Source organism: Eriocheir sinensis, chromosome 60, assembly GCF_024679095.1.
Source record: "Eriocheir sinensis breed Jianghai 21 chromosome 60, ASM2467909v1, whole genome shotgun sequence".
NCBI classification, from domain to species: domain Eukaryota; kingdom Metazoa; phylum Arthropoda; class Malacostraca; order Decapoda; family Varunidae; genus Eriocheir; species Eriocheir sinensis.
In genome coordinates, this window is record NC_066568.1 from 10261762 (window position 1) to 10286231 (window position 24470).

The window sequence follows — 24470 nt, forward strand, 5'->3', positions numbered from 1 at the left end:
AGGCAACGCACATGGCGCCAACAGTAGGTAGACGTGACGCGTACATGTCAAAGCAACACCAAACTCGGGGCGGTAATGCATGAAAGTCGAATGGCGAGAATTTAGGACTAAGCGCCAAACTCCAGGATCACGGAACTTGGATAGCGCGAACCTAGGGAGGGTCCTGTAGAATGGAGGGAGGAAGAGGGAGGGAGAGAAAAGTGAGAGTGGGAGAATGGAAACTGAGAGAGAGGAAGAAAATGAATGAAAGAAAGGAAGGAAGGCAGAAGTGAGGGAGAGGGATGAGGAAGGGAAGGAAGGAAGGAAGAGGGAGAGAGTGAAAAAGGAGATGAAGTGAGAGGAAGGGAGAGAAAGGAAAGGGAAAGAAAAGGGCAAGTAAAGGGAAAGAAAGGCAGGCAGAAGTGAGGGAGAGGGATGAGGAAGGGAAGGAAGGAAGGAAGGAAGGAAGAGGGAGAGAGTGAAAAAGGAGATGAAGTGAGAGGAAGGGAGAGAAAGGAAAGGGAAAGAAAAGGGCAAGTAAAGGGAAATATAGAAATATGATTTGTATAATTTCATCATTTTCTCTCTCTCTATCTCTATCTATCTATCTATCCCAGGCCTTTGAATCAATCATGGAGGACAATGAGCCTAGGATTCCACAGGACGAGAAGAGGATTATAGAGATCAAGAAGAGCCTCCTGGACATCAAGGTGTGTGTGTTGACTTCTTGTGGTGACCTGTGTGAAGGGAAGGAGGGAGGGACAGGGAGGAGGAGGGCAAGGGAGGAAGAAAGAGGGTGAGAGGGAAGGGAGAAAGAGGAAGGAAGGGAGTAAGTCGGAGAAAGGAGAGAAATGAGAGAAAGGGAAAGGAATATGAGAGGGAGAAAGGATAGAGTTATGGATGCAGAAGTGGAAGGAAGAGGGAAGGGAAGGAGGGAAAGGAGGGAGAGAGGGATGTGGAAGGGAGGAGGAGAGAGGGAGAAAGGAAAATGAGGAAGGGAGAGAGGGAGAAAAAGGAAGAGAGGGATGTGGAAGGGAGAAAGGAAAAGGGAAAGAAAAATGGGGTAGTGGAAGGAAGAAGGGATGGAGAGAGAGAGAGAGAGAGAGAGAGAGAGAGAGAGAGAGAGAGAGAGAGAGAGAGAGAGAGAGAGAGAGAGAGTTCTTTTGTTCCTTTTTTTTTTTTTTTTTTAAAACAAATGAGGCAGCTCAAGGGAAAAAAAAAAAAAAAAAAAATAAAAAGCACTCATTAACAAGGCTTTTTAAGGATTTGTAGGCATTTTAGCCGTGGCAGTTTTAAGGCCCTGGTGCTGGTTTGACTGTTCTTCTCTCAGCCTCTTGACGTATTCTCTGTTCCCTTTGCAGCAAGTCCATAATCTGCAAGAGGGCCTTGACGAGGAGAAGTACAGGGAGTATTATGGGTAAGTTACAGCCCCTAGAAGTACCTTGTTTTTATGCTAATACTTCTTCTGGCCTTCCTGGATGAACAACTATGTGAGTGCTGGGGCTGCCCGGTGCTGTGCTATCCAACCTCCTTCTGCAAGAGTTGACAGGTGTTTAACCCGGTAGCTGCAGGGATCACGTTTCTTAACCCTTTCTTTACGCGTGGTGAGGGACGCGACCATCCCCTCAGGTGCAGGCGGGCAGCCCAATGGGGGGTCTCTTAACCTCTGTATCTCAAAAACTATTCATCACAGCTATAAACCAAAAACACCATTGGAAAGTGGAGGCCCAGATCTATAGGAGTCGGTTATGTATGCCTCTCCTACGAAAGTACATGCACGTTCAGGGAGTGTTGAATGTGAACACTTATGTCAGTGCGTGCGGGATGATCAGCCATTTTGAGGCAACTGCGGACATCTCTCCTTGAGGTTCTGGCAGGGTAGTATTGCCAACTGCAATATTTACAACTATTTGGTCAAAGAATCAGTCAGGTGAAGCTATGCAAAAATGCCGCTATATTGGACTAGAACATCCACCAGTTACTCGTCCGTAGATTTTCCGCGCTGGGCTGATATGATTTTCCACCAAATTTAGTGGAGAACCCACTCAATTGGCAATCCTGTGTTGTGAGAAATATTGTTGGAACACTCTCATACGTGTCGATCTCAAGGTGTTGTGGACCAGAGTCATTGCAGAGCATCCATTGGCAATACCAGGGTCAGTGACCTTGTTTTTGCTGATGATGCAGTAATCCTGGCTGAGTCGCTGGAGGTTTTGGTGATGGCTCTCGAGGCACTGCACGAGGAGGTGAAGCCCTTGGGACTTGAGATACCAAAGTACAGGTGTTTGGAGGCTTGCTGGATGAAACAGTACAGTCTGTTCATGCATGTGGCGAGGATGTTGAAATCTCAGAAAGTTTCACTTATCTTGGTTGTGTAGTTCATAACAATGGTGAGTCTCACCAGTGGATTGGTCTGGCCCGCGGTGTGATGGACTCGCTCAACACGAGTATATGGCATTTTCGATACCTGTGCAGAAGGACAAAGATCTGAGTCTTCAAGTCCCTTGTGCTCCCTGGCTTAGTCTATGGCTGTGAGACATGGGCACTAAATAGGGACTTCAAGAGGTAGACTGATGCCTTTGGTAATAAGTGTCTATGCAGAATCATGGGATATCATTGGGATGACGTTGTGTCAAACTGGCAACTACTCTGTGAGACTGATTCAACATATATTACCTGCATAGTCCATCAACGCCAACTCCGGCTATACGGGTACGTGGCACGTTGCCCAGAAGCTGATCTTGCTCATTGGGTTGTCTCTGTAAGAGACAACCCTGAGTGGAGGAGGCCAAAGGGACGCCCACTGAGTTCGTGGCTTGAGCAAGTCGATAGATTCTGCCGGGAGGTACTCAGGATGGGAAGGGGGCCTGCATGGAGACTCGCCCGGAGGGACCCCCCGATTTGGCGTCATAGGGTGGGAGAGGCGACGTGCCGCCTGGCGTATGCTCCCATTGATTGATTGATTGATTGATTTCTCCCTCTCTCTTACTTTTCTCTCACTCCCTCTCTCTCTCTCTCTCCCTCTATCCTTTCACCATCCCTTTCTCTCCATTCCTACTAAAACCATACATCTAGCTCACCTTTCTCTCCCTCCTCCTTTACTCTCTCCTTCCTCCCTTTCCTTCCTCACTTTCCTTCCACTCACTGTCCATTTTCTCTCTCTCCCTCTCTCCTTTTACCTTCCCTTTCTCTCCCTTCCTACTAAAACCACACGTCTATGTTTCTCGTGTGTTTTGTGACCTGCCAAGCCTGTTCAGCTGGTTCCTGACAGTGTTTTGACCTAACCTGTAAAATATTTGACCTAGCAATAGTTTACCGCATTGTTATATTGTCTGTTGTTGATGTCATTTCTGTTGTTGTTATTAATGCCACCCCCCCTTCACCCCCCCCCAGGGCCTGTGCTATACTGATTGACGAGAACTTTGTGGAGCCTGACGAAGACGGGGACATGTGAGTATTGATGGTCACCTTGCCTCGAGGGACAGCTGGCCTCAGGGACTCATAGGGCCATATTCTTAAACCTTTTGACGCCCAAGCACATATTTGACACAGTTTTTGTAAGTGTTTTGGGCATTTCCAGGGATAGTTTAATGACCCTGGTGGTAGTTTGACCTTTCTTCTGTACCACTAACCTACAAAAATACGCATTAGAACATGGTCTCAGTGGTTTTAGGGTCATATTCTTAAACATTCTGTCATACCAGCACATATTTAACAAGGCTTTCGAAGGAGTTGTGGGCATTTCCAGTGGTAGCTTTAAGGCCCTGGTGCTAGTCTGATCCCTCTTCTGTACCATGAAAGCACGAACCTCCTTTTAAATTGCTTACGTTTTTTTGTGTTTCTAAAAGATTCATACTGTGATTGTGTTGTGTTAGTGTTGTGTTCTGTGATCAATAACTCTTTAAGCCTGGAGTATATGTTATCAAAGTCTTCAAGAATTATTATTATTATTATTATTATTATTATTATTATTATTATTATTATTATTATTATTATTATTATTATTATTATTATTATTATTACCAGTCCTTTAATTGGTCTTCTCCTCCTCCTCCTCCTCCTCCTCTTCCACCTCCTCCTCCTCCTCCTCCTCCTCCTCCTCCTCCTCCTCCTCCTCCTCCTCTTCCTCCTCGTCCTCCTCCTCCAATTCTTCTTCTCCCAATAATCTTCCTCCTTCCTGTCTTCCTTCAACATTTATGCTTTTTCATTTCCTCCTCCTCCTCCTCCTCCTCCTCTGCAGTAAGATCATGCTCGCGGCCAGCCAGGGTCAGACTCAGCCGGGGTACGAGGAGCGTCTGGTGGCCATGACGGAGAGGGTGCAGAACATCAACTTGTGCTGTAACACCGTGGTGGACTGGCACGTTGACCACTGCCGCCTCTGTGGAAACACCAACAAAGAACTCTTCTACTCGCCCCTCAGCTGGATGAACAATTACGTGAGTGCTTGGTGCTGTGCTGTCCAGTTTCCCTCTGCAAGGTCTTTAGTGACGAGACTTTCTATGCAACAAAGTGAGGCCATTCTTTGTTGATTTATACCATAAGGTGCTGGCTATCATGTGTTTGAAGTACCCTAAACTTAACCTAACCTAACAAGACCCCAAACAGTTACTATAGGTCTTGACTCAGAAAATTCATCTATGCTTTCTTACTAATCAGAATTTCAATACAACAAAGTGAGGCCATTCTTTGTAGATTTATACCATAAGGTGCTGGCTATCATGTGTTTGAAGTACCCTAAACTTAACCTAACCTAACAAAACCCCAAACAGTTACTATAGGTCTTGACTCAGAAAATTCATCTATGCTTCCTTACTAATCAGAATTTCAATACAACAAAGTGAGGCCATTCTTTGTTGATTTATACCATAAGGTGCTGACTATCATGTGTTTGAAGATACCCTAAACTTAACCTAACAAGACCCCAAACAGTTACTATAGGTCTTGACTCAGAAAATTCATCTATGCTTCCTTAGTAATCAAAATTTCAATACAACAAAGTGAGGCCATTCTTTGTTGATTTATACCAGAAGGTGCTGACTATCATGTGTTTGAAGTACCCTAAACTTAACCTAACCTAACAAGTCCACAAAAAGTTACAGTACCGGTACACACCATCATCACCTCACTCATCACCACCACTACACCCTTATCACCACCACACTCTCATCACCACTTCATCACCATAGGGCCAGATGGTGTTGAGCAATGTGGTGTCGGAGATGTACCCGCTGCTGGTGGTCCAGTACCTCACCAAGAAGGTCATGCAGCGCCCCATGGACCTCCAGCGGACCTTCACCAAGCACTACCAGCTCTTCTTCACCCACCAGGACGTCTACCCGTGCCTGACACAGTGAGTGTTTTAGTATTATTTTTTTATTCATATTTTTCAGAGGGCAACAAGGGCAGCTGTGAGGGGCCTGCCCTGGAGGCCTGACTGTCCTCACAGGGCCGGGCAGGGCTGGCATTGCTTGGAGTGTTGAACCATTAGGTGATGCTTTGCAGGTCTTCCAGCAGGGTGGAAAAAATCATGATTTTTGAAAAGAAGAAAAATTTATTTGATTCAAATTTATTTATTTATTTTTTATCTAAATGATTTATTTTTGCTTTAATTATTTTTTTGGGAATGTTGATTAATTACCTCACTTTTGTGATGACATTTTCTTGTGAAAACTTTGCCAGTGTCAAATGAAAGCATGGCTCAGTGTTGTCACCTTTCCCAGGATGAGTTAGATATGTACAGGAGTCACATAATTATGTTGAAAACCCTGACAGTTTAATCAGACCTGACAAGTTAAAATAAGCAGAACATGAATACAGACAAACAGAGGAGGGACTTCAAGCAGTATGTGGTCAAAAATGTATCATGTTAATAAGAAATTAGACAACCATGTTCCTGTGCATTAAAAAAATAATTACGCTCATTAACCTGAGAACGGCGACAGACCTCAATTGAGGCTTGCCCGAGGAGAGGCGACAAGCCTCAATTGAGCACGATTTTTTAACGCGTTGAGAAACTGCGCCAGTAGGCCTAGATGGCTGAAAATTGGACTGGATCATGTAATATATGTCAACACTCAGTGTTACTGCCCACTATCCCCACGTCATTCATTTCGCCCACGTCAATCGTCTTGCCTCGTCTCGTAGCACGGCTTATTTGTAAATTATTGATAAGCTAAGAAAATTAAGACATAGATGAGGTGTCTATTAGTGGTTACAAATATGTGTACGTGTTACCTGTCACTTACGCTCACGTCCCTCGTCTTGCCTCGCCGCGCGTAGTCCCGCCTCACACGTCCCAGGGTTGCCAGCGCTCGGCTAAATCCCATTTATTGACCGCTGCCACAGCCACACAAATAGGTTTAGTACGTTTTGGTTTTCACTGTCCTATGCGCTCCAATATTCCAAAGGTGCTGAGGTACTGTTTTTTTCCAATTCTGAGAGACTCAATTTTTTGGTCAACCAGTCGCCTGACCGTGGCTCTCTCCAACCCTGGGATCGCTTTTCTTGGGTTAAACTTCATAATTATATTTATTGTTGTTATCAACAAAATGACACTTTCCTTTTAATGCTTTTGAATATTTGTCCTGTAAGAGAAGGCAACCACTACCTGGTGCCTGGCTGGCCTGCCACACCACCAGCACAGGACAACCAGATGATGCTTGGCCTGTACAAAGGGATCACATTTTCTTCCTTATACCTTAAATATATATATATATATATATATATATATATATATATATATATATATATATATATATATATATATATATATATATATATATATATATAAGGGCTCTCCTCTCTAAACCCCCTAAGCTGTGGGGTGTCAGTACCAACACTCACAAACACTTGGGTATTTTCCATTACATTTATGTCTTGGATTGATGGACAAATGGGCTGTTACACTTGGCAAATTTTCCGTGGATCTTCAGTCATAAGATCGTGGATTTTTGCCGACACGGACACACTTCGCGACCGACATTTCACAACAACAATTATGGCTGACTCCTCTGCACCCCCCTTTTTCTAAAGTCAAAGTTGCGCGTTGCTGGCTCTAGTGACACTCAGTTTACACAAGCAACAGAAAAAGAAAAGAATGTGGAGGCAGCAATGGCTTGCAAGAAAAGAGGAGCGCAGTGAAGTGATGCAGCTGTTGCAAGAACTAGGTCTAGAAGACGAGGAAGGCTACCGGCAGTGGATGAGTCAGCAAGGACCAGTTTTATGAAATATTCCTTCCTTTTTTTTTTTTCATACAAATCATGCCTGGGAGCCCACAAATATGACATTAGTTACAGAACACACTTCACAGAAATAACAGCATCACTCTTCAAGATACATCAAAGTACACTCTCCATCACCGCATTAACACAACACAATCAATTCTCCTCCCCCTCTCTCTCTTGCTCTCACTACGCCAAGGTTTAACCACACATTCTCTCCACAACTCCACAATTCTCCATAAGTCACCCTGCCAACACGACACACACAAGTACTCTCTCCCTCATCACGCCAGGGTATCACCGCACATTCTCTCCACAAGCCACGCCTAATCCATCACCACACACACTCACACGCCACCCCACACCCGTAACTCCAGAACCCTGTCTTACCCAACTGCTGCTCAGTCCTGAAGTGAATCTTCCTCTCCTCGTCTCCGGTCACCTCTCTTTTTCCACGCCTCCAATTCTGTGACGTCAATGCACAGGTTTGCTCCAACCGCCCGTACCCACCACGGATTAACATTAATTGCTTTCCTCTACTCCTCCTTCAAGCGACCTCACCATTTAATCTTTTCCTGGTTCCTTTCTCCACCTCCGTCTTCCACGTGGTTTGATATTTCCCTTAAAATAACTTACATTAAAAATATAATATATACAGGCACAAAAATACAGCAGTGTATTACAATATATATAATTTTAAATACAGTATATTCAATTTTGATTTAAATTTATTATTTTACTCAATTTGAATCAATTTAAATCACATTATTTAAATCATAATTTAAATCAGCACAACCCTGGTTTCAGTGTGTATTCTCACCTGCCTAATTGTTCCTCCCTAATTGCATTTACACAGCACTGAGCATGGCTGGCACTGCCCTGATTTTTTAACCATTTTGTGATACTTTTCAGGCTTTCAGTGTGCGGTCTTTCCTGCCGTCCCATTCACCACATCATACATGTATTTCTGTACTGTCTTTCCCTCCCACAGGCCCCTCAGGATGGTGAAGACGATGCAGATGCAACACACGGAACACGGCACAACACACTAACTACACGCTCGCCGCTTGATCACGAGTTAGTGTTGCCTTGTTTAACGTTTGTGTGTGTTTGGGATGCTGTCTGTTCCTCCTAAAGCCTTTCCCACACTCCCACGCTGACACAAGGGACAGTCAGGGATTAACCAGTCTAACCTAACCAACCCAACAAACCTAACCTAACCCCAAAAATAGACTCCACTTTAATCTGAGTTTTCTGAGTCAAGCAAATCATTCTGTTACTCTGTTCTTTCAGTGGTTCAAAATATATCACAGAGTTCACAGAGATAGACTAACCTAACCTATCCTAACCTAACCTACCAATAGATTCCAGTATTTCATCGATTTTCTGAGTCTGTCAAGTCAGATCTATTCTTCCAGGGGTTTAAATCACATCACAGTGGGTACACAATACAGGCTGGCAGGGGAGGGAGGGATTTCAAAACTGTCCCATGGCTGGCTTTACAATGGAGTGAGTATCGACAGCATCCCCAAGCCACCTCCTCGTCCATGGCTGCAGTCCCAGTGATGTCCCTAAACAACTAAGCTCTCTCCTGGTCACTGTATTCTAAGGTTTTATACGCCGGTGACCGCATTCCAATTGTAGCATTACTTTAAGGGTTAGCATAAGGCCTGGCATCCAGCTCTGCATCTGTGTCCTCATCCGTGCTAGTGAAGTATCAAGGTCACTGTACTAAGCTTATATACACCAGTGACAGCATTCCAATATTAGCATTAGTTTAAGGGTTAGCGTAAGGCCAAGTGTCCATCTCTGCATCTGTGTCCTCATCTGTGCCAGTGAAGTATCAAGGTCACTTTACTAAGCTTCTATACACCAGTGACTGCATTTCAATAGTTGCATTACTTTAAGAGTTAGCGTAAGGCCAGGCATCCATCTCTGCATCCGTGTCCTCATCGGTGCTGGTGAGGAATCGGACACAATGGAAGAGGCAGAGAAATGTTTATTAATTCCACGAAGACCGAGACATTTTTTTTATAGTACAGGAAGCAGCTCAAGGGAAAAAATAACTGCAAAAAATATCAAAGAGGAATAAGAAATGGAGGCAGAGAAATGATTATTAATTCCATGAAGACTGAGACATTTTTTTATAGTACAGGAAGCAGCTCAAGGGAAAAAATAACTGCAAGAAATATCAAACAGGAATAAGAAATGGAGGCAGAAAAGTGTCCATTAATTCTACCAAGGCTGAGACTGTGGTGTTATTTTGTACATTAAAGAAAGCAGTTTAAGGGAAAAAAAAGCAACTAAAAAAATCAAAGAGGAATAGGAAAATAGAGGCAGGGAAGACATTAATACTACCAGGGCTGAGGCTGTGACATTTTTTTGTAGTAAAGGAGCTCAAGGAAAAAAACAACAGTGATAAGGTTCGCTAAGCACTGCCCTTTTTCTCTAATTTTCCTTCTCTCAATCTCAGTCGCTGTAAAACTCAATTTCCTCAAAACTAGACAATCGTGTAATGGCCTCGTTCACACACTGTTCGCCTCAAATGATACCAAGCTTTTCTTCTCATGCTAAAGACTTTCCACGGACAGACACAGATGCAAAGGTAAAGTAAGTCTAATCAAATCTGAAGTCCGTATTTTTAAAGACATCGGCACTTCAGTTCGCCTGTTTGAAAAGCCTCTCGTGGAAGTTGCTGGGATTTTCACGGACTGTTTTATGGCCCTAGTGATACTTGTACCTGACTTTCCACGGACAGACACAGATGCAGAGGTAAAGTGAGTCTAATCAAATCGGAAGTCCGTATTTTTAAAGACATTGGTACCTCAGTTTGCCTGTTTGAAAAGCCTCTTGTGGAAGTTGCTGGGATTTTCATGAAGTGTTTGTGATGCAGGTGATACTTTTACTCAACTTCCACACCTTGAACGGGAACACCACCACCCATGAAAACCCGGTTAATCTTCTCTGTGGCCTTAGGAAACAGTGGTAATGGGAGCCCGATGTATTTAAGAACATGGACCTGGGCCGATGGATGCCTGGTATGAATATGATTGACAGACCCACATCCAGCCATGGGTAGAGAATGTAGAGGTTGAAGAAGGTAGAATATACTGTTGATGTAGAGTTAGTGTGAATTGTAGTATTGTAAGATTCCCAAAGTAGCGGTGGAGCAAGGAGGAATGTAATAGAGGTCATGTAGTAAAGTAAGGATTATTATAGGAGAGGAAATGTAGCTTTCTCTAGTATAGGTGAATGAAGTAGTAATATTAGTACTTACCCCTATGTTTGGTTTGCTTTAGGTTAATGCTGTTCTGTACTTGTAGCCTAATGTATACTAGTGGTAAGGTGACCGTGTATTTACTCACTCGGGGCTGTGTTAACTGGTGGGTGTTGGCCGGGTCTTGCTCAATACAAACGGCAGACGTGTTGTGTGTGTCGCGCAGGGCATGGCACGGAATTTGCTCAAACTATGAATATGTTAGGTTGCCACTTGGACACTGTAGCCCTGAAATGATGTGTCCACGTGTGTGTTTGCCAACGAATTAATGAAGAAAACTCAGTGAGGGAGCGTGACACGGTTGGTTGAGGTGCAGTAGTGGTGGAGGATAGGAAAGGCAGGGAGAGGATGGACTGAACGTAATGGAGCAAGCACAGTAAGAGAGGGAGAGAGGAGACCATTCCAGAGCCACCACCTTGGGAGAGTTTCAAGGAAGTGTTTTGAATAATTCACATAATCCAATTCAGTTTCACTTTTTTTACGCCATCCATATTTACACATCGAACGAAGCTTTTCATCGCTAAAAGTGGAGACTCCCAAAGCCACCACTTACGAGGAAGTGGCTCTAGAATTATTAACGTAGACCGATTCTGTTTCGCTTTGCCGACTTCCATATTCGCACGGCCAATGAAGCTTGCCATTATTGCCTTATAGCTAGACATAAGAGGAACATTTTAGACATTAATTAGAGTGTTCAGAGTAAGGGCCATTTGCACAGTTTGCCATGATGGGTTAGGAAGCTCCCAAACCAATACTAAAGACTTTGAAAATTCCTTGCACAGTGTTTGGTGTCGATATTTAAGTTCAGAAAGTTGAGAAAACCGTATGGGAAATCTCTTGTGTATCTGGTGTAGTATTGAAAACCTGACCATTGTGGAGTGTGGCAGGTTGAATAGTTTGGTTTGAGCGACGGCAAATCCACTGTGTTGGACTGAATCGGATCTTAAGTGTTGTCTGAAAGTGTTGGTGCGATAGTATCATGTGTTGTTGCCTTGATAGCTCGACATAAGGGATACTTTAGACATATACAAGGGTGTGCAGACCATTGTGTTTGGGCGTGTTGCTGTGACAGTGTTGTATAGCCGAGGATTATCGTAACCAGAGCCATAGAACAGATGCCATGTTGTTACCAAAAAAAGCTACATGAAATTTGAATTGATGCTCATACAGTAGTCTTTTCTTGTGCTTTGGGTGTGGTCAGGATCTCGAGGAATTACCCAGAGCACAAAAATCACTATTGTATCAGCATCACATTGAATTTCACACGGCTCTTTTGGTAACAACATGACGCCTCTGATGAAGGTGGCCACACTCTCCTCTTCTGTGGTTCTGGTCTTATTACTCCACATTTAAAAGACAAGATTCCTGGGGAGAAACACTGAACCATTCCACAGGTCATGACCATAGAGTACCTAGGTTAGCGAGATTAGGATTAAGATAGAGTTAAAAGAAGTGTGTTTTGTGTTTCTATATAAGAGAGAGAGAGAGAGAGAGAGAGAGAGAGAGAGAGAGAGAGAGAGAGAGAGAGAGAGAGAGAGACAGACAGACAGAGACAGACAAACACAGAAAGAGACGGACAGACAGAGAGACAGACAGACAAACAGACAGAGAGAGAGAGAGAGAGAGAGAGAGAGAGAGAGACAGACAGACAGACACAGACAGACACAGACAGACAAACTGACAGACAAACTGACAGACAGAGACAGACAAACAGACAGACAGACAGACAGACAAACAGACAGAGAGAGAGAGAGAGAGAGAGAGAGAGAGAGAGAGAGAGAGAGAGAGAGAGAGAGAGAGAGAGAGAGAGAGAGAGTGTGTGTGTAGTCCATGAAAAGAGATGTTAGACTTAGGGAAGGAGATTGTAATGAGGAACAAAGTCATGTGGAGTCTGGCGTAAAGAGCAAACATAGAAAGAGAACTTAAATAAGGAAGAAATCTTAGTCAAGAGCAAAAGTATGTTGAGGAGTGGTTGTGGCTTAGGAATAGGCCCTTGACATAGGAGAAAGTAAACTGATAGAAAAATAGTGGCTAAGTCAAGGGGCAGAAAACAAAGTATTTAGGAATAGGTTGGAGTAAGAGGTTGCAATGTGCTTAGAGTTAGACAGAGGTGCCAATACAGGGATACGATGGTGGCCACATCAGGCAGGTGGAGAACGTTGTACCTGGGCAGGGTGGAATGCTTGGTCAAGAGGAGAATACAGCAGACCCTCCATTTAGCATGTTATTTTTAAGGATTTCCCCATGACTCAATCTTGAGCTGACTCCTTCACACAAATACAAAGTCCTACCAGCCCCAAATCTTTAGGTAAAGTTGGGTGCATATCCATTAGCTGTGCATGGCAGTGGTGTTCATCTCCGTCCAACTGGCCCTTGAGCCTTTGGTGGCAAGAGCCCATCACCTGGGACACAGGGCCAGTGTGACATCCGGGTTGCCACAGCTTGCCTTCCCCAGGTTTACCCAGGTGCACATCTATCCACCAGCCCAAAAGGGGAGGATGAACAGGCTGGGACATGAAGCCAGACCCACAGATTCGTAGCTAGCCATGCTAACCACTGGTCCATGAAGGTGCTTACCACACATTGATGAATCCCATTTAAAAAACACCTCCATTTATTGCAGATTTCTTTGGTATCTGTCTGGCGTTGAATAGAGGGTCTGCTGTTTGGTAAGGAGTCTGGGGCTGAGCAGTGCAATAGAGGAGGGTGGAGCAGGCTGAGGAGGAGGTACAAATGTAGTGGTAGAGAGTTGGAGGTCAGGGAGTAAAAAAATATTGGCTTAGTCAAGAGTATGGATTTGCTGAGAAGTAATTGGGCTTCAAATGCAATAACAGGGTACAATAGACTTCAAAAGCTGTCTAAGTTTAGCGATAGATGGATGAAATGTAAGTCAGAAGGTTTAAAAATACCAGTTTAGTCATTATAAATATATTGAGATAGTTGGGTCTTAGCAATAAGCTGGAGACAATACCAATGATAGACTTTGTAAGAGATGCAAATATAGTTACAGACATGAAATGTAAGTCAGAAGGTTTGAAAATAACAGTTTAGTCAAGATTAGAAATATATTGAGATGGTTGGGAAGTTGAAGGCAGCAGGTGGAAAAATATCACTTTAGTCAAGAGTAGAGATTTTATAAGAAATATTTAGGCTTAGCAATTAATAAAAGACAATAGAAGGTATATATTTTTTAGTCTCAACTTTCCAAATACAGTTTCCAAAGAAGAGAGCAAAGGTACTTACCAAAACTGTACTTAAGTTTGGAGAAAGAGAACTTAATCATGGGTAGAAGATTAACCCGGTAGCAGCGGGGATCATGTTTCTTAATGGTCCCTCCAAGCGAGAAAAATGAGAAAAAATCACCCCCCACACAAACCATTTCATAATATACATCAAAGCATTTATGATCAGATTATGTATCATATATTTTTGGGGGTTTATATCATGGCACAAATTTGGCCCGTCGCTGCTACCGGGTTAACAAGAGTCCTTAGAGGCTTAATGAAGATTGGATAGAGAGATGCAGTGAAGGAAGAAGGATATGAGAGCTTATAGAAGGGCGCAAATATTATGATAAAAGGATTTGTATAAGTTGGGTGCAGGAAAATAAATAGTAAGTCAAGAGTATATATGTAGTGAGAGTTGGTTGAAGTTTTAAAAGTGTCCAATGAGGTTTAATTAAGACTGGTTATTAAAGATGTAATGAAGATGGGAAGATGTGAGCGTTTAGACAAAAGTGCAAGTAGAATGATAAAAAATTGTGTATAAATTTAACAAGTGTCTATAGAGGTTTAATAAAGATTGGTTGGAGACGTAGGGAAGGAAGAAAGACGAGAGCTTATAGAAGGGTGCAAATACAATGATGAAGGGAATGTGTGTGAGTTCGGTGTAGAAAAAAAGGAGATTCAAGAAACAATGTAAGTGTTATGAGTTAGTTGGGCTGAGCAATGGATGGGAGACACCATAGAGATTTAGTCAGGAGTATAAACGTAATGAAAGTTAGTTGGGTTTAGGAAAGGATGGGAGACACAATAGAGGTTTAGTTAAGGGTATAAATGTAATGAGAGTTAGTTGGGTTTAGGAAAGGATGGGAGACACAATAGAGATTTAGTCAGGAGTATAAACGTAATGAAAGTTAGTTGGGTTTAGGAAAGGATGGGAGACACAATAGAGGTTTAGTCAGGAGTATAAACGTAATGAAAGTTAGTTGGGTTTAGGAAAGGATGGGAGACACAATAGAGGTTTAGTTAAGGGTATAAATGTAATGAGAGTTAGTTGGGTTTAGGAAAGGATGGGAGACACAATAGAGGTTTAGTTAAGGGTATAAATGTAATGAGAGTTAGTTGGGTTTAGGAAAGGATGGGAGACACAATAGAGGTTTAGTCAGGAGTATAAACGTAATGAAAGTTAGTTGGGTTTAGGAAAGGATGGGAGACACAATAGAGATTTAGTCAGGAGTATAAACGTAATGAAAGTTAGTTGGGTTTAGGAAAGGATGGGAGACACAATAGAGGTTTAGTTAAGGGTATAAATGTAATGAGAGTTAGTTGGGTTTAGGAAAGGATGGGAGACACAATAGAGGTTTAGTTAAGAGTATAAATGTAATGAGAGTTAGTTGGGTTTAGGAAAGGATGGGAGACACAATAGAGGTTTAGTTACGAGTATAAATGTAATGAGAGGTAGATGGGTTTAGCAATGGATGGGAAATATGATAGAGGTTTAGTAAAGAGTATAAATATATTAGAATTTAGTTGGCCTTAGCAATGGATGGGAGATACAATAGAGGTTTAAATGAGAGTATATATGTAATGAGAGTTATTTGAGCTTTGTAATGGATGGGAGATACAATAGAGGTTTCAATGAGAGTACATATGTAATGAGAGTTATTTGAGCTTTGTAATGGAAGGGAGATACAATAGAGGTTTAGTTAGGGGAATGTAATGGCAGATAGTTGGTTGGGCTCAGCAATAGATTGGAGATAATGCAGAGATTTAGTTAAGAGTATAGATATAAATGGAGGTGGTTGGTTGGGTTAGCAGTGGATGGGAAATAGAACATAAGTTTAGCCAAGAGTATAAATGTTATTAGTGGTGGATGGGCATAGTAATAGATGGAAGACATAATAGAGGTTTAATCAAGAGTATATATATAAAAGAGATGGTTGGTTGGGATTAGCAAGGGAGAGGAGACTTACTAGAGGTCTAATCAAGAGTATATATATAAAAGAGATGGTTGGTTGGGTTTAGCAAGGGAGAGGAGACTTACTAGAGGTCTAATCAAGAGTATATATATAAAAGAGATGTTTGGTTGGGTTTAGCAAGGGAGAGGAGACTTACTAGAGGTCTAATCAAGAGTATATATATATAAAAGAGATGGTTGGGTTTAGCAAGGGAGAGGAGACTTACTAGAGGTCTAATCAAGAGTATATATATAAAAGAGATGGTTGGTTGGGTTTAGCAAGGGAGAGGAGACTTACTAGAGGTCTAAGCAAGAGTATATATATATATAAAAGAGATGGTTGGTTGGGTTTAGCAAGGGAGAGGAGACTTACTAGAGGTCTAATCAAGAGTATATATATAGAAGAGATGTTTGGTTGGAAGGATAGGGGGAAAAAAAAAGGTAAAATACAGGGATGGAAAAAAAATCAGTGAGTCAAAAGTATAAATGTAATGAGAATTAGTTGGGCTTAGCAATAGATGGGAGACATAATAGAGATTTATTCAAGAGTATATATATAAAAGAGATGCCTGGTTGGGTTGAGCAATAGGTAAGGGACAAAAAAATAAGGCTCTAATACAGGGATGGAAAAAAATGATTCCGGCAAAAATATTAATGCTGGAAAAAAAGAGTTTACAAAGAAGAACTCAAAGGTACTTACAAAACAGGTACTTAAGAATGTGGAAGTGTTTACATTCAGTAGGACAAAACTAAACTGACTACAAAACACATAATGGGTGCAGAGAAAGTTCCAACCACAGGGACGGAAAAGTTAGTCAAAGTATACATGTAATGAGGGTTTGTTGGGCTTAGCAATGGATAGGAGATATAATAGACCTTTAGTTAAGAGTATAAATATGAATAGTAGAAGTGGTTGGTTGGGTTCAGCAGTGGATAAGGGACAAAATAATAGGTAAAAAGCATTCCACTTATAGTTTTATGGAGCCAAGTAAGTAGACTCACACCACTCATTTGGCTTTGTTTTCTTGGCCACCAACCAACATTCTTGTACACGTTTGGTCGATCAACCACTGAACCGAACTGAACACTTACCGTTCTTGTTCAGCAGATCCCAGCATGTACCGAACTGGGCCCAAAAGTTTGTTATATCCAAAAATGCTATATCGAGGTCCATAATATCGAGGTTTTCCTGTAGTTTATGCGATATCTTGACGGATAACAGTGTCTATATAGTAACCCAGCAAATCCTAGCATGTACCGAACTGGGCCCAAAAGTTTGTTATATCCAAAAATGCTATATAGAGGTCCATAATATTGAGGTTTTCCTGTAGTTTATGCGATATCTTGACGGATAACAGTGTCTATATAGTAACCCAGCAAATCCCAGCATGCACCTCCCCCAAAGTTTTTTTAAATCCGAAAAATGCTATATCAAGGTCTGTAATATTGAGGTAGTTTATGTGATATCTTGAAGGATAACATTGTCTATATAATAACCCAGCAAATCGAACCATGTACCTCACTGGGTCAGAAAGTTTATTATTAAAGCCAAAATATGCTAGATAGAGGTCCATAATATTGATGTTTTACTGTGGTTTATGTGATATCTTGATGGATAACAGTGTCTATATAGTAACCCAGCAAATCAAACCATGTACCTCACTGGGTCAGAAAGTTTATTATTAAAGCCAAAATATGCTAGATAGAGGTCCACAATATTGATGTTTTACTGTGGTTTATGCGATATCTTGATGGATAACATTGTCTATATAGTAACCCAGCAAATCCTAGCATGTACTGCACTGGGCCGGAAAGTTTGTTAAATCTGAAATACGCTATATTGAGGTCCATAAAAGAAGAAAGAGGAGTTGCAGGAAAGAAAAGAAATTAAAAAGGAGACAGAAGTGAGAGAGAAAGTAGGAAGGAATAGTGTAACGGTGAGAGAATAGTTTATGAATGTATTGACGGATAATCATGTGTCTATATAGCAACCCAGTGAATAAGTGATAGTCAGTAAGGTATTCTAGTGTTACAGATCTTGCCTGCATATGTTTAGTGGCTTTGCTTGAGGCAGATCAAACCAGAGCCACACAACAGGAGAGTGTGGACACCCTCATCACAGGGGCACTATGTTGTTACCTAAAGAGTTGTGGGAAACTTTAGCTGATGCCGAGACGTAAACTTTAATCTGTTTTCTATTCATGATAAAGCCAACCAACTCCTTTTTTCCTTTTTCTTTTCTTTTGCTTCTTCTTCCTCTTCTTACTTTCTTTTCTTTCCTCCTCTTCTTCCTTCTCTTCTATTACTTTTTGTGTTCTTTCCTTTCTCCTCCTCCTCCTCCTCCTCCTTATCTTCCGTCCCTCATTTTATCTTCACTTTCTCTTCTATTCCTTCATCTTTGTTTCTTCTCTTCCTTTCTCTCTCTCCTTAAATGTTTCCCTTGACACATAAAAAACATGAAAACACAAATAAATAAGAATAACAGTGACTTAAAAATAAAAAAAATAAAAACAAACCCCTTAAAGTTACTGTTGAAACCATTTATTATTGATGCTTTGTGTAATAGATATAGACATGATTGAAAATTCCGATAAATCAGTCAATCTAAACACTTATCATATCACCATCAATTTGAAATCCACACAGCTCTTCTGGTAGCAACTTGGCCGCTGTGGTGAAGGTGGCCACACTCCCCTATTCTGTGGCTGTGGTCCGAACTATAAGCTGTGGTTGGCAGTGCTGTGGTAGACTTAAGCGACCAGGAATATATTCGTGGTGTGGTGAGACCATTCCTGCAACCCATGATACTCTGATAAGACATTTGATCACATAGAAGTCTGTATAAGTACCGTATATGTTCACGTCATGCCATGATATGTACATTCAACTGAGGAATTTAATCGCATAGAAGGTTATTAAAGTACTGTATTATTATTAGTATTAGTTATCATGGGAGCTGTCAGCACATGGTCACATTTCACACCCAAGGAGATGCTAGACTGTAAGGAAATAAAATGTACAAGTTGTGCCTGAAATCAAAATGACAAAATGTTTATACTGTGAGTGTTTGTGTGAACCTGAGTGCTGGTGTGCCCCAATAATGCTCCAGACGGTGCCATTGTGTTTCATTTTTTCTCTCACCGCGAGGCAAAGAATCAAAACAGAGGATGAAAAATTGTTGGATAAATAGAAAACCTGAAGCCAGAGAAAGCTGAGAGTAAACAGATGAAAGCAGGGGAGAGAGAGAGAGAGAGAGAGAGAGAGAGAGAGAGAGAGAGAGAGAGAGAGAGAGAGCATCCACTGATGAAGCAAAAGGAAGATGAGTCAGATTGATGGAAAAATTTCATAAAATAAAAAATTCCATAAAATTAAAAAGAAAATGACAAGAAATACACACACACACACACACACACACACACACACACACACACACTCACACGCACACGCACACGCACATATACACACACACACGACCACGTGTAGGCAAGATGTGGAAAAGTTCAGCTTCTAAAACAGAAGCATTGAGCTAAGGAATAGGCTGGAGGAGGAGGTGGTTTGTGCAAGAAACATTCATGATTTTGAGGAAAAGTTGGACAAGAGCGGATATGGAGACGGGACAGCGTGAGCATAGCTCTTTTCCCGTGTGTCACAACTAGGTAAATGCAACTAGGCAACTAGGTAAACACACACACACACATGTATATATATATATATATATATATATATATATATATATATATATATATATATATATATATATATATATATATATATATGAGGCGGTGGCTGAGTGGAGAGCGTTACGGCGCCTCGTTCAGGACGACGCGGGTTCGTGCCTCGCCCGGTGACACCAAGCTGGGATTTTTCAGCCGCTTATAACTACCCACTTGCTGTCCAGAAGACCACCCATCAAACCGGACTCTAGATTCTAGGATTAAAGATGAGCTCCAGGAGGGCAGCATGAACCCCTCCAAAACAAGCGCCACTATAAACACTTGCCTGCGCCACAACAGTAAAAAAAAAAAAAAAAAAAAAAAAAAAATCTATCTCTCTCTCTCTCTCTCTCTCTCTCTCTCTCTCTCTCTCTCTCTCTATATATATATATATATATATATATATATATATATATAATTTGTATACATATAATTTTGTCCCACCTGCGCTCACATACGGGGAAAATTCATTGTTTCCCGCCTATCGCTCTCTTAATCCTCCTGATGATGTCCAGTTTCTGGTCGCACGTCAGAGGGCGAATCTTGCCTGTGTGTTTCCCAGCCAGCAGGCTTGCAAGCCATTGCATGTGCAACACGGGCGTGGTAAGCGAGCCGACTCCTTGCCGTGCGTGGGCCGGGGGTTACTAATGCTGCTTTCACAGTCATTTTGTTTGTTTTGATCGTTACCAATGGCGGCGATCGCCGCTATTGTATTTCCACGTAAAACTGGCCGATGGGGTTGTGGCGGCTGCAGGGTTAGCTTAGCCCCTCACCTTGGCACACACGCTCACCACCTCTCGCTTCCTCTGCAGCCACCACTACCCCATAGTCCAGCAGTTTCACGTGGAAAACTGTAGCGTGTCTCTGGGTTCGGTCGAACCCAAGTTAAAAACCACTGCTTTAGAGGGAGAGTTTAGAGTCCGGGTTGATAGATGGTCGTTAGGACAGCATGTGGGTAGTCTTGGGCCACTCGGCGGTGATTGAAAAATCCTTGCTTGTGGCGGCGGGCAGGTTAGGAACCTGCGCTCGCATGCTAACCACTCACCCACCGACTCCATATAGATATATATATATATATATATATATATATATATATATATATATATATATATATATATATATATATATTTGTGTGTGTGTGTGTGTGTGTGTTTGCGTGTGTGTGTGTGTGTGTGTGTGTGTGTGTGAGAGAGAGAGAGAGAGAGAGAGCAAAACTTTCTCTGCCGCATCCCGGATATAGGAGAGGCCTTGATAATACATGGCGGTACTCTATAGTACACACACACACACACACACACACAGCTCGTGATAAAGCCGTGGGTGAATTACACACACACACACACACACACACACACACACACACACACACACACACACAGGTTGTACATATAGTATTGCTTTCTCTTAAGTATAATTTATCGCTAAGTTTGGCTGATTGACTCCAAGCTCACAAGTGTGAGCCACCGCCTACCCTAAACCTTAATTAAACCTTTTGATAACCTTCACGTCTCTTTTCTGTTGTTGTTTATATAATTACACAATCATTTAAAAGTACACTCCTCCCTCTTACTACATATATAATTACTTCATCTCATAACCCACATCTTTCCTGTTACTGTATCATCCTTCCATACGTAAGCGAGTCCTCTCAGTACAGCTGGGACCATATTTTTAAACTTTTCGGCGCCCAGGCACACTCATTTGACAAGGCATTCATAGGAGTTTTGGGCATTTCCAGGGATATTTTTATGACCCTGGTGGTAGTTTGGTTCTTCTGTACCATGAACCTAAAAAAAAGCTTATGAGAACCCGTATGATGTCCATTTCGGCCCTTGGAAGTAGCTGATGTGAGAGGTGGAATCGTCTGAGAATACCAACCTTTGTCTCCTCAGCTCACCTCCATTGGTTGACCTTCATCTTACCCTGGCGCCCATTATAATCAGCCATTCATTCCCCATTGCCTCTCTCCTGCTACTCTCACCCTTCCATACATTACCGAGTCCTCAACACCTCACCTTGTCTCTTTACCTTGACCTCCCCGTTGACCTCCAAAGTAAAGGTAAAGTGTGGGTGCATACGCTACAGCTGGTCGTGGCCTCGGTGCTCATCTCCGTCGCATTGGCTCTTGAGTCTGTGGTGGCAGGAACCCATCACCCCGGGACACAGGGCCAGCGTGACATCCGGGTTACCAAAGTTTGCCTTCCCCAGGTGTCCCCAGGTACACATTTATTCCCAAGCCCGAAAGGAACACAGAAGAGGAAAAAAGAAAGAGTAAGGGAATGAAGAAGAGGAAAGGGAAAGGAAGATCGATAAACTAGAAAAAGAGGAGGAAGAAGGGAAAGGGAAAAGAGAGAACGGGAGAGAAGGAAATTATATAAGGGGAAGGAAGGAAGAGAAAGAGGAGGCAGGAGAGGAGAGGGAAAGAAGGATCGATAAACTAGAAAAAGAGGAGGAAGATTGGAAAGCGAAGAAAGAGAAGAGGGAAGAGAAGGAAATTAGAAACGGGAAAGGAAGGAAGAGAGGAAAGGGAAAGGAAAACCGATAAAGTAGAAAAAGAGGAGGAAGAACGGATAGGAAGAGAGAGAACGGAAGAGAAAGAAATAAGAGAAGGGGAAGGAAGGAAGAGAAGGAGGAGGCCGAAGAGGAAAGGAAAAGAAAACTCGATAAACTAGAAAAAGAGAAAGAAAGGAAAGGGAAGAGAGAGAACGAAAGAAAAAACTAAAAATGGGAAGGAAGAGGAGCCAAGAGAGGAAAAGTGAAAGGAACAAGGTGAAGAAGAGACAGGACGGGATTCGAACCAAGCCCCGCGGATTCGTAGGTAGGGACGCTGACCACTGCACCACGGGAAACCTCATTACATTGGACCTTTGCCTTATTAACACACCCATAAATAACGTGAAATTGATTAGTAAGTACTGTAGTATCCTTTCATTTCTCTGCATCCTTGTCTGCCTTATTCTTAGACATTTCTTATCACACACACACACACACACACACACACACACACACACACACACACACACACACACCAAAAAAGAAAGTTAATTTAGCAGATGAGATACGAAGATGAAAGTCGAAATAGTTCGTTTGATAAAAAAAAAATAAAAAAAAGTGATAAGCTACTACTATTACCACTACTTATACTACTACTTTTACTACAACAACTACAACTACTACTACTACATTTGACAAGGCTTTCGTAGGAGTTGTGAGCATTTCTTGGGGTAGTTTTTGACCCTTCCTCTGTACCATGAACCCAAGCACACACATTTGACAAGGCTTTCGTATGAGCTTTGAGCCTTTCCAGGGGTAGTTTTATGACCCTGGCGGTAGTTTGACCGTTCCTCTGTACCATGAACCTATAAATAACCTCATTATAACCCGCCTAGTCTCTTTTTTGCCTTCCCATGGGTAGTTTTTTGACCCTGGTGATAGTGTGACCCATCCTCAGTACTGCGAACTTAAAAAAGAGCCTCATTATAACCCGCCCAATTCCCTTTACGGCCTTTGAAAGTAGTTGATGTGAGGGGCAGAAGCGTCTAATAACCTTGTGTACCCTTGAGTTAGCGAAGAATGTCACACTGCAAGAAAGAAGAGAATGGGAACAAGTAAACAGAGTGCAAGATGAGCGTCCAAGGCTGAATCAAGGAGCAGAAGGCCGCGGGAGAGAGAGAGAGAGAGAGAGAGAGAGAGAGAGAGAGAGAGAGAGGAGGGAAGGGAAGAGAAGGAAACGTGGAAACATGGAAACATGGAAATGCAGGCCACAGAAAGCCTATTGGCTCATTACGAAGTCGCCCACTTTGGTGATTTACTCTACTCGACAACCACTTGGGGCTTGAGGAGCAGATGAAAACACTTCGATATTGAGGAGCAGATGAAAACACTTCGATATTGAGGAGCAGATGAAAACACTTCGATATTGAGGAGCAGATGAAGCACCTCGATATTGAGGAGCAGATGAAAACACTTCGATATTGAGGAGCAGATGAAGCACTTCGATATTGAGGAGCAGATGAAGCACCTCGATATTCGGTTTACTCCCGACGCAGCGAAACGAAGGTCGATTCTATATTTGAAGGAGTTGATGGTATTCGCATTTACTACTTCTGAGGGAAGATTGTTCCAGTGGCAGATGACTCGGTTTGAAAAGAAACTCCTTCCAATGTCTGTGTTACATCGACTCGACTGAATGGGTAAACCGTTATTTCTAGTTCTTGAATTGGTTTGCAGTTCAAAGAATTTGGAGTAGTCGACGTTACTGAATTTTTTCAGGTACTTGAAGACTTGAATCATATCCCCTCGTAGGCGTCTTTTCTCAAGTGTAAAGAGATTGAGTCGCTCGAGTCGTTCCTCGTACGGTTGAGCTCTTAAGGTTGGAATCATCTTCGTGGCGCGTCGTTGAATCCTGTCCAGTAAATCAATGTCCTTTCTGTAATTAGGAGACCAGAACTGTACTGCATACTCGAGATGCGGTCTTACCATGGAAAGGAAAGGAAAGGAGAGGAAAAAGGAGAGAAGGAAGGAAAGGAAAGGAGAGAAAAGGAAGAAGAAAGGAGAAGAAGGAGGGAAAGTTGAAAGAAAGAAAGAGAAAAAGGAGGAAAGGAAGGAATGGAAAGGAGAGGAAAAGAAAGTAGAGGAAAAGGGAGTGAAGGAAACCACAATAAGGGGAGAGAGAGAGAGAGAGAGAGAGAGAGAGAGAGAGAGAGAGAGAGAGAGAGAGAATAATTATCTGAGCAGGAACACTTTCTCTCTCGCACACTCGCGGTCTCTCTAAATTTAGGCTCCCGGAGGTGCTATTTAAAACCTGGGTCAGTGTGTGTGTGTGTGTGTGTGTGTGTGTGTGTGTCAAGGGTGAAGGAATAGGAGGAGGGGAAAGAAGGAAGATTGGAGGACGGTAAATAATAGGAAGAGAAAGAGAGAGAAATAAAATGAAGGGAAAGGATTAAGAATGAAGAGGAGGAGGAGAAGAAGAAGGGAAGAGGAAAGACAGGGTAATAAAAGGAAGAGAAAAAGAGATAAATAAAATGAAGTTACGGAAAGAGAGGGAAGGGGAGGGAATGAAAAGGAGGAGGAGGAGAAGGAGAGAAGGGAAAGGACGGAGTA

At 42.3% G+C, this 24470-nt stretch overlaps 1 protein-coding gene and 2 long non-coding RNA genes across 31 annotated transcripts in view; 2 read left to right on the forward strand and 1 right to left on the reverse strand.

Annotated features, from left to right (window-relative positions):
• LOC126985947 (uncharacterized) overlaps positions 1-9609 on the forward strand; it is a 42090-nt gene extending 32481 nt beyond the window's left edge. For 6 of the 7 annotated variants that reach the window (XM_050841549.1, XM_050841550.1, XM_050841546.1 and 3 more), the window contains 6 exons: positions 597-689; positions 1341-1396; positions 3373-3429; positions 4220-4415; positions 5166-5329; positions 8191-9609. In XM_050841549.1, coding sequence (XP_050697506.1) covers positions 597-689; positions 1341-1396; positions 3373-3429; positions 4220-4415; positions 5166-5329; positions 8191-8251 — 627 coding nt within the window. In that variant the 3' untranslated portion in view covers positions 8252-9609. The remainder of the gene's footprint in view (positions 1-596; positions 690-1340; positions 1397-3372; positions 3430-4219; positions 4416-5165; positions 5330-8190) is intronic. The other variant, XR_007739189.1, reaches the window with a different exon arrangement.
• A 2514-nt stretch (positions 9610-12123) lies between these two features.
• On the forward strand, positions 12124-18769 carry LOC126985951 (uncharacterized). Of its 23 annotated transcripts, none has more exons than XR_007739203.1 (4): positions 12124-15817; positions 15887-16822; positions 16959-17090; positions 17223-18769. It is a non-coding gene; the product is annotated as an uncharacterized LOC126985951 (long non-coding RNA). The 23 variants fall into 23 exon arrangements; XR_007739208.1 differs by having other exon boundaries at positions 12124-15604; positions 15676-15817; positions 15887-17090; XR_007739206.1 differs by having other exon boundaries at positions 12124-14649; positions 14718-15817; positions 15887-17090.
• LOC126985952 (uncharacterized) lies at positions 17201-19336 on the reverse strand. Its single transcript, XR_007739218.1, has 2 exons — positions 17453-19336; positions 17201-17312 (listed from the first exon to the last, which is right to left on the reverse strand). It is a non-coding gene; the product is annotated as an uncharacterized LOC126985952 (long non-coding RNA).
• Positions 19337-24470: the final 5134 nt, after the last annotated feature.